This window comes from Seriola lalandi, unplaced genomic scaffold, assembly GCF_002814215.2.
Source record: "Seriola lalandi dorsalis isolate HSWRI2012SDOR001 ecotype SW California unplaced genomic scaffold, Sedor1 jcf7180002053930, whole genome shotgun sequence".
In the NCBI taxonomy this organism is placed as follows: Eukaryota; Metazoa; Chordata; class Actinopteri; order Carangiformes; family Carangidae; genus Seriola; species Seriola lalandi.
Window position 1 is genome coordinate 454,639 of NW_019524483.1, and position 10,132 is coordinate 464,770.

The window sequence follows — 10,132 nt, forward strand, 5'->3', positions numbered from 1 at the left end:
TGTTTTTTCCTCTGACGCAGGCCCCGTTAAATGGATAGTCCACCGGTCGAGGCCAGAAGCTGTATCCCATTACCACCGCTTTTATTTTTATGACACAGCGCGGTGGCGCACAGGAGGCTGGGGGTGAACGTGGCCTCTCTCTCTTCTCACAAGTGCACGCACACGCACACGCACACACTGCTCTGCCATCCATTCAGTCTGCCGGTCTGGCAGTTGACTGGTTCTTCCTTCGCACCGCCCTGCCAAGACGACATGTTCTGTCAACAGACTGGCCTGGCTACATCCTCCCTCTTTTGCACTAATAACGTTCACTGCACTGAAGTCATTCATTCAACCAAGGCACTGTTGTCTGTATCTCAATAGCAAAACACATCATACACCTAAATATTTTATATATTATATTCAGTGGCTTCTCCAAAGCGCACAGGACCATCGGAGCGCGGTCACTATCGCTGATTCAAGGTACGCGCTTGGACGAGTGGGGCAGCTCTGCGGCGCACATGCTGCCTGCAGAGGCGTGGTCAGGTTGAGGTCCGTGCCAGTTGGCCCTCCGGGGCGTGTCCGTATAGAAAGGGGCGTGTGCATCCCTACACAAGTACCTTTGCTTTCCGTGCCATTCATTTGGAGCGCAGCACCTTATAACGTGCGCCGGCACATAGATGAGAAAAGAGCCCTGACAGTCGGCCACTCATCCCTGGAAGAGGGCAGAAGTAACTGGACAGACAGAGTCGGACCGACGGGCGCGCCCACACACCCACACCAGACGGGACAAGTGAAGCTTTTTGAGGCACAGACGCGCACGAACAGCAGCGCAGGGGCCAGACTTGGACCTGACAGTTCACCTACATTTATCCGCAAACTACCCGCAGCCTATAGCATGGAGCGCAAAATCCCCGATTTCTCCGGCACCTGGGAAATGAAGAGCTCTGAAAACTTCGAGGAACTCTTGAAAGCGTTGAGTAAGTGATGGAAGTTATAATTAAAAACTCTCCATGGCCTAATAGCAGCTTGATTCATTTGTTTTTGCGCAAGAGTGGTTTCTCACGAAGCTTTTATTTCTGTGCATGATGACACAGATCAGATGTGTCAGCTCAAACTGTGGCGTTCTCAGCACATTATAGGTCAAATCTTTCTCTGTGTCCGTGCACCAGCGAGGATCACCCTCTGTACCGCATGGGTGGGTAGTGGGTGGTGGTGGTGGGAGGGGGGAGTCTTTGTCATTCTGCACAACCCAAAACTCTGTGCTTGGCCCCTAGCCAGCCTCACCCCTCTTTCTCTCCTCTCCCCCTTTGGCCTCCCCTGCTAACACAATAGAGACAAACGGCGGCACATCTGTCTGTGTCACAGCCTCAGATTGTGTATGTGTGTGTGTGTGTGTCTGTTGATGAGGACCGTTATGACACGATACAGTGCAGGACAGTCGCATCCTTATCTGAAGTGACAGTCGGGGCTAAGAACAAACACCTGCTGCTGAGATTCAGTGTTTGGTCTGCGTCTGTGCCCCATCACTGTTACAATTGTAGTCTAGGCAGGCGTCAGTGCGCGTGTGTGTGTGTGTGTGTGTTTGTATGTGTGTGTGTGTGTGTGTGTGTGTGTGTGTGTGTGTATGTGTGTGTGTGTGTGTATACGCGGAGTCAGAGCCGTCTGTCGTTAGTAGCCAATTCCCATTGGATGACTTGCCAGTGCACACCTGGAATTCATATCATGTCTCTGTCTCTCTCCCACACCCACACACACATTTATGGAGGTTAATAAATAGCTGTCAAATGACACTATTGTTCTGAATATAGACACATCACCACTGAGCCAGAAAAAACAAATTCCAATTTTCCTGTTTGACAGATGCACCAATTAGCCTTTAATGTGCCTGTAATTCTTTCTGTTCATCTCCATCCCCTTCTGTCTGTGTGTGAGAGAATGATAGAGGCAGAGTAGGATTGAGTCTGTGAGTGTGTGTATGTGTGTCAGCGGAGTTTAACATTGCATTCCTCTTGCAGTTGCTCCATTATTTCTTGTCTTACACACACACACACACACACACACACACACACACACGCACACGCACACACACACGCACACACACACGCACACACACGCACGCACACACACAGCCAAAGACATGTATCACAGCATGTGTTCCTATAATGTCCCTGTGCATTGGTATGACTGACAGGGAGGAATGGCCCCTGGTTTCATTGGGGGGCAAAGCGCAGCTGGACGCAGCCTGTCAGCACCCACCCTCCTCCTTCCCTCCATCCTCTCTTCCTTTCCTCACTTCTGCTCTTCTCCCCTCTTCCCTCCTCTCCCCGTGTCCCAAATGCTTCCTCTGCCCTCTGCTCTTTGACCTCTGACCCTGACCCTGACCGTCTGTCTATCTGTGTAAGTGTGTGTGTCCTCATGTGGGCAGACTTTTGCAGGTTTGCAAAAGTCTCTCCAGGTAATTTCTAACTTCTAACAACTGGCAGTTACTTGAGAAGCTTCAGCTCCCTCTGTGGCTCCCAAATGGTCCACAGGCCAGCAATTTACTCCTGTGTCCAAGCCAACAGACTGAGGTCAGTTACTGTCTGCAGGTCAGCTTGCTGCCTGAAATAATCTAAACCTTTAGCAAGGACACTTTCCTCAAGCAGTACACTTTCAACAAAGATTTCTGCAGCAGGGTTTTTGTAGCAATGTACTGTGTTCAACTCCAGATCAATTTTACTCACTGTTCAAAGTTCACCCTTATTTATACAAAAAATTTATAAAATAAATTAATTGATTTTTTAAATTATTTTTGTTACTCAACAATTGCCAAATGGAAGCCTGTCTATAAGGCTGCAACTAACTCTAATTTCCATTATCAACCAATCTGTTAAATTTTTCTTTCAATTAATTGATAAATCATTTCAATTGTTTCAAACGTGACAACATGGTACAAATTGCTCATCACAATTTTTCCAGAGTCCATTCTGACATCTTAAAATTGCTAGTTTGCAACACTTGTCATTTAAAGTTGTATAAAACAGAAATAACTACAACATTTTTAAAAACTGGAACAAGCACATGTTTGACATTTTCGCCCAAGTTAAATGAATAATTGATTATCAAAATGGGTGGAAATGAATTTTACACTCCACACTACACAGAATGGCCCATATTTGAATCATTATTATATTGTATAAACATGCAACCACCATTTTAATGTTGTTAATTGTAATGATGGGACTTTAACTACTTTATGTACAATTGGATAGTTTAATTTATAACAATGCGTCACATTTTATCAACAGCTTATATTTCTCACACTGCAGTATTTCCCTGTCAAACGTAGAGGAAAAGTACAAATTCCTAAAAAAAAAGCATTTTAGCACAGCACAAAAAAAAAACAAAAAAAAAACAAGAAACAAAGTGCCTAAAATGTTTCATTTTTTAGCGATGTCCCTACACTTTCACTTTACACAATGCAATTTGCATGAAATTCACACTAGACAATGACAATGCACATGCATACTGTGCTGTGTGCGCTCTACATGCAGTGCACACAGTGAACAGCATGGACATCCTGATGCATGCTGAATGACTGTGCATTTCTGAGTGTGTATATATTTACCCTTGGTGACAGGTGGGAATGCGAGAGAGGTGAGAAGTGCGAAACCCAACTCGACGGCAGATACATGCTGAACGACGTACACACACTTCCCCTCACACTTGGACAGAGATCTTCACACACCACACACAGACCACTGCCCCTCATCTGTCTGACTCCCCCCTCCTCTCTGCTCCTTGCTCCTCTCTTTTCCCACGCTGTATCATCAGTTTCGCTCCTTCCCTTTTTCAGATACACAGTATCTGACAGGACTTTCCCCTGTCCTATTTTCTCTCTGAAATATTTATTTTCATTCTTATACTTATACTGCAATATCTGAATTAGGAGCTGTAAGTCGTGCAAAAAAGATCATTAATCAGAGTTTAGGTGGCTTAGCATCATCTAAATCCCTGCTCTCTCCCTGCTTCCTGTTGTATTTTATAACAAACACATACATTACCATACACACACACACACACACACAGAGGGGATGAATATACTACAACTACAACTCTTGTCAGACTACTGTATCATTCTGTGCGTATATGGGTGCTTTCTTGCTTTCTGTGTTTGTGGAAGGTTAAAAATGTAATTTAACTATAAATATATTCAAACTACAGACCATAGAGTACGAATCACCATATTAGTCTGTCAGTCTGAGTCACGAATCACAGTTGTAAGTTTGTGTGTGTGTCTGTGTAAGTGTATATGTGTGTGTGTGTGTGTGTATATACTGTATGTGTGTGTGTGTGTGAGATGATCAAGTCTGGGGGGAACGCAGATGAGCTGGGCATGATTTGTCATATGACCTCATTGTTTCCTCTGTCATCATTGCTGGACAGCGCTGTGCAATGCAAGGCTGCTCCTTTTACCCTGAGTGTGCAGGAGAATACTGAACAAACAGCGCACGCACACACACACACACACACACACACACACACACACACACACACACACACAGCCCAAGGCCAGTGGTTTTGCATAATTTGGTACAAACAGGTTTAGTTTGCCTTGCTCCTTAAGGCTATCCTATAAACCAATACTGTGTGACACAACGGTCCTCATGAACTTAGTTTACCTCTTGTAGGTGTGTACTGCTTGCATGGGAATATTCAAAGTAGCTACAGCACATGGTGAAAGTGTTTACTTGTGTCCTTGTGTGCGTTGTTGTTTGTATGAGCTCCACATCTTTTCTTACAGTCTTTATCATTATCTCTTTGTCTTTTAGATGTGAATGTGATGCTGCGCAAGATCGCAGTGAAGGCAGCCTCCAAGCCACTGGTGGAGATCACGCAGGACAAGGAGACTCTATCTATTAAAACCTGCACCACAGTCCGCACCACCCACATCACCTTCACTGTGGGGAAGGAGTTCAATGAGGCCACCGTGGACGGACGTCCCTGCACGGTACACAACACATGGACATGGACCGATTCCTAAATGCTCTCTCAGTTCTACATTCTCTGCATATGCACACACACATAACCAAACACACACACACACATAACCAAACACACACACACAGCAGTAATGGCATATGGGGAGGGAGCGGTCCAGATTACATCAATCTGTTTAATTTGGCTTTTCATCATATTTGGACTGATAGCATATCTTTACCCCTCCTGGTCTCTGAAGGCCTATCACGCTACACTGCACTCCTTCACACTCTTAACGACCCCTTTCAACTTCCCGTCTTCCCTCCATTCCCCCTTCTTGCCCTTCCTGCCCTCTGTCCCTCCCTAATTCTCCACGTTGCTCTCCCCGTTTTCCCATAGACGGCCTCTGTTTGGCCGTCTCCAAAGCAAACACATGCAACCAGCCAGCGCTTTGCTGTACAAATGATGAGCGCATCACAAGTTATCACCTCTCAGTGATCGCCCTGCTCCACCTTCCTTGTTTTCTCTCACTATTAGCCACTCCCTGTGTACCCCCTCTTCCCATTGGATGGCACTGTATTCATATGTGCATCCATTCATCTATACATCCAACAATTAACATGCCTCTAATGTTTTTTTCTCCTTCTATGTCCTCAGAGTTTTCCACTTTGGGAAACAGACAGTAAGATCAGCTGTGAGCAGACTCTGCAGAAAGGAGAGGGGCCTAAGACATCCTGGACCCGAGAGATCACCAATGACGGCAAACTGATCCTGGTAAAGCACAGAAATTATCCACTAAGCCAGAGTTTAGAAACCAACAAGGCTTATACTTCATTGTAGACTAAAAAGCAGAAATTACAGTGTATCTGTCTGTAGTTTTGGACTTGGGTCACATGATTATATTTTTGGATTTGAAATTATTTAACTCCTCCCAGAGAAAAAAATGTTGAATTTGATACTTGACCTTCAAAAGAGTAGCATGACAATAAGACAAAAGAAAAACTTAACTCCAGGTCCACTGACTAACTTTGTTTTTGAGCTTTCAACCATATCTCACATACTGAGTAATGAAATGAATGTACATTGTAGTTATTTAACACCCTGTTTGACATATCTAAAAACTTCTAAACACTTTAGAAGTTGACACCCAGATATTACTGTATCTTGCATCAACATCCAAAAAGTACCTGGTAATTAAAAAAACTTGCAGTGCATTTTTTTCAACATGAAAATGATTATTTTTCATTATTATTATTATTATTATTATTTAATTTTCAGTAAATTCTGGTCTTTCCCCCTTGTACTGACATTTTTTAGTACTGTTAGCTGCCACTAAGTATTTTATCAGTTCCCCCATTTGTAAAACATGATTACACTGCAAGTTGCAGGCTATAGTCTAAAGTGTAGCCTTTGAATGTATAATTATAGCACGATAACGGCAATCTAATTATTCTCCTGGCCGAGGATGAAAGAACATTTGTCGAGATTACAAAACGTGTACAGGCATCAGCTTGAAGTCAAAGTCAAGTCGAAAGTGAGTGTACAGACAGCATCTATGCTGTTAATGTTAATTTCACCAATAATTACATTAGTGATGTTTACTGTGAAGGTTGATAAGGTGCCCACCCAGCAACAGACCTGTATTTAATAAGAAACCCCAGCTGAGACTTCAGGTTGACTGAAACAACCTTTAAGAAGTATTGGTAAACCAGTCCAACCAGGTAAACCAGAGATGACACACGCATCCTCCACAGTCCTCAATTGTGTTTCAATTGAACAAACTGTAAATAGAGCAAGAAGTTATGGGGCAATGCTTGCTTGAGGGTCTAAGACTCCTGACATGGTAAGAATCAAGCCCAAAGCAGTTTGTCACAGTCAGAGTGTATTGGTCTTAACTGCTGGAGACATTACAAATTGCTCAGTTTGGAGGTTCAGAGTATCAACATTAAATGCATGTTCTGCAAAATACTCAACTTTTAATATGAATTCACACTGAATAAGATAACTAACTGTGCCAGTATTTTTGCCACAGTGCATGAAAGCATCCATAATAAAAATAATTTTCCTCTTTCTTTTCAGACCATGAGCGCTGATGATGTGATTTGCACCAGAGTCTATGAACGACAATGAACAAGAGCACTTCTCACTTTTCCTCCTTCCAGCCCCCCTCTCTTGCATCTCTACTTGTGTCACTACTCCCTTTTGTCAAGGCAGCGCTGGGAGATAGCAGTCTTTAGTTTTATTCCAGTACCTCTCTTAGCTTCACTACATAATAAGTTTAGTAATTGTATCTAGTATGTCACATATCTACACAATAGTCTTAGCTTCTGAGTTATGTGTCTGTCTTTTCAGCTCACTCAAACGTGACCAGCGGGTTTTAAACAGGAAAATGTATGTTGCATTGTTTGTTAGATTTGCTTAGGGGAAGCTCATGTAGTTGGCATTGTGTGTGTGTGTGTGTGTGTGTGTGTGTGTGTGTGTGTGTGTGTGTGTGTGTGTGTGTGTGGCAGCAGAAGAGGTGTGAGACTATATTTGTAGATGTGTAAACCAATCTATGAGCTCTTCCAGTTTCAGGTCAGTTTTGATGTGTCCCTCCTCTCTGTTGCTTTAGCGTTGTCCCACAACTTTAACCTTTTCTATCTCATGATGACATTTTGTATTTATTACTACATTAGAGTCTGATACAGTACTGCTAAGGTTTTTACTTTGTGTCTCTTTTATATGAAATGTGATCATAGGAAACAACACTTTCTATGGGAAAACAATAAAGCATGATATTAACTCAGTTTGACGTCAACTCTTGGCTCATGGCTCTTGGCTGTACAGAAAATCATTTAGCATTTAACAGTGCATATGTTTTATGGTTTGTGAGTGTAGCTGTAGAATATGGGCACATTAGATGGCTCCATCTTATTTTAGGCTCTGTCAGCTGTCTGCAACTAGAATAACTCGTCTGTCCCCTCCCTACTAGCCTCCCTCTCAGTTTTTCTGTCTTCCCATCCCTGCCTTCCTTCTCTCTCTGTCAATCATATCTGTGCCACATGCCCTCGTTATTCTTCTATCACTATGCGTCAATGCGGAAAAAGTTTCCATTTCATTTTTTTCTCTGTCTGCTCACTTTTATCACACACTTCATGTGGCTCTGCTCACCCTGCAATTTTTCTCTTGGCATGTGAAGCAACACACAGAGAGCCAGGAGCAACAATGCCACTATTAGACCCTGCTCCGTTTCCATTTCATTTGACGGTTAGTTCAGTGACTCAGAGGAGTGGTTTGATTTTTTGGGAAACATGTTTTCTTGTCAGTAGTTAGCAAAGAAGAGATGATATCAATCAATCAGTACTTTCAGTCTGTACAGTAAACAGATATGAGCGCAGCATCAATATTTTCTTTGGTTCTGGGCAAAAAACAGGATACCTGTATGTCAACATATTCCTTTAAACATCCTCATGTAGGGAACATCTGTTGTTATGGTAACCAAGGAAGGTGGTGAGACAAATAGAGGTCAACCTGGGACCTTTTTGGGTCAGACAGTCAACTATCCGGCCAATCACCGAATGGTCAGAGACTGAGGATCAGCGGGCGTGTCCCCAACAGCAGGAAATGCCAATTGGATTACAGGGTACAGCTGATTGACAGCAGATGTGCTTAACAAGGAGTGGGCTGTTAAGGGACCTGGAAATGGAAAAGGGACTGGGGAGAAAGATGGATGACCTGGGATTCACACGCACACACACACACGTACACACACACACACACACACATGTACACACACACACACACACATGTACATACAGTAATACAACAAGTAAAAACTAGATGAGGATGGATTCCTGAGATAGGAATTTGGTGATGCTGAAACTTTTTTTAACAAACTATCTCTTTTTTATGTCTCTTCTTGCCCTGCAGCTGTGTGTAGTTACAGTGTGACCCCAATAAAGTATCCTCCTCTGCCTCCTGCCCTAATAAAAGGGGTAAATAACTACCCCTCCCTCTCTGTTTATTACCCCCTGGGGCAGTAAAAGGCAGCTGTCTGGCCCCCTTCAAAACGCCTGGCCTGCACCGGACCCCTGTAAAAAAAAAAAAAAAAAAAAAAAAAAAAGAAAGAAAGAAAGAAAAAAAAACACACACACACTCATTCACATACCAAACTAAAAACACATATTCTGGGAACTCTTCACACATACCATCAAACACTCACACTGTACATGCAGCTCATAAAACACTTCAGACAAACTGCATGGTGCACAAAACCCTGTAAAACACCTAAAACATGTAGCACCACAAGAAAGTCTGCAAAAACAAAGAGCAAACTGAGCACACCATCTCCACTGTGACATCCTGACAGCACTGTTATCACTGCAGGTTGTTGGCTTTGCAGAAAACGACATAACGAGAAAGAGAAGACACGTGAAGAGTTTGGCAATTTCGGGACAAATATACTTCACCCATACACTCCATAAGCCAAGAACTCCACAGGGATATACCATAGAAAAGAGTAAACACACACACACACACACACACACACACACACACACACACACACGCATACCAACTAAATAAAAAACACCTGTATGATGAATGAATACACCAACACATTACTAATGCACATCATCCATCAAAATGAAGTAGAAATCTGATATCCTTTAACAAGGTAACCAAAGGCAATTAGCAGATATCTTGATTAAAACCCAACATTTATGTGAGAGGAGATTACTTTAGGTGCCCTGGGGCCATGGCTGAGTCAGGGTGCAGTTTGAACAGTTTGAAGACTTATGTGCAAGTAGGAGTGGAGTGTGTGTACTTGTCTGCATTCTTGAGCGTTTGTCACAAAAGGCAAAATGGGTGATTTGTGATCTGAATGAAGCAATTATTGCCATGTGGGTCAAGTACATTCTGGGTTAGATAGTAAAGAAGTGGGAGGCCTTGTAACGAAAATGCCCTGCAGGTGGCAAAGCGGGAGAGGATGATGGGTAAAAAGAGGCACAAGCCCACATATCTTCGTGATAGTTAGCTGTTGCACATACGCACACATAGTCATAGAAAGAACATGCATGTGACAGTGTGATGACAGGTGAACGTCATTAAACACCCTCACATACTGTACTGTCTCTGTTCAGGATTCTGATTTACACCCCACACACACCTGCAAGCCTGCTCAAACGGATACACACAACAGTCATACACACTT

At 43.2% G+C, this 10,132-nt stretch overlaps 1 protein-coding gene across 1 annotated transcript; it reads left to right on the forward strand.

Annotated features, from left to right (window-relative positions):
- Window positions 1–612: 612 nt before the first annotated feature.
- On the forward strand, window positions 613–7,726 carry crabp2a (cellular retinoic acid binding protein 2, a). The gene is made up of 4 exons (XM_023402331.2): window positions 613–959; window positions 4,794–4,972; window positions 5,599–5,715; window positions 7,021–7,726. The coding sequence occupies exons 1-4, from the start codon at window positions 878–880 to the stop codon at window positions 7,069–7,071; spliced, it is 429 nt and encodes a 142-aa protein (XP_023258099.1). The 5' UTR covers window positions 613–877; the 3' UTR covers window positions 7,072–7,726.
- Window positions 7,727–10,132: the final 2,406 nt, after the last annotated feature.

What these genes read in the sequence shown, in the direction of transcription:
- crabp2a (XM_023402331.2), top strand. Translation starts at nt 878, where the DNA reads ATGGAGCGCAAAATCCCCGATTTCTCCGGCACCTGGGAAATGAAGAGC. An exon ending in GGAACTCTTGAAAGCGTTGA is followed by an intron (nt 960 to 4,793) that starts GTAAGTGATGGA and finishes TTTGTCTTTTAG; the next exon opens with ATGTGAATGTGATGCTGCGC. An exon ending in ATGACGGCAAACTGATCCTG is followed by an intron (nt 5,716 to 7,020) that starts GTAAAGCACAGA and finishes CTTTCTTTTCAG; the next exon opens with ACCATGAGCGCTGATGATGT.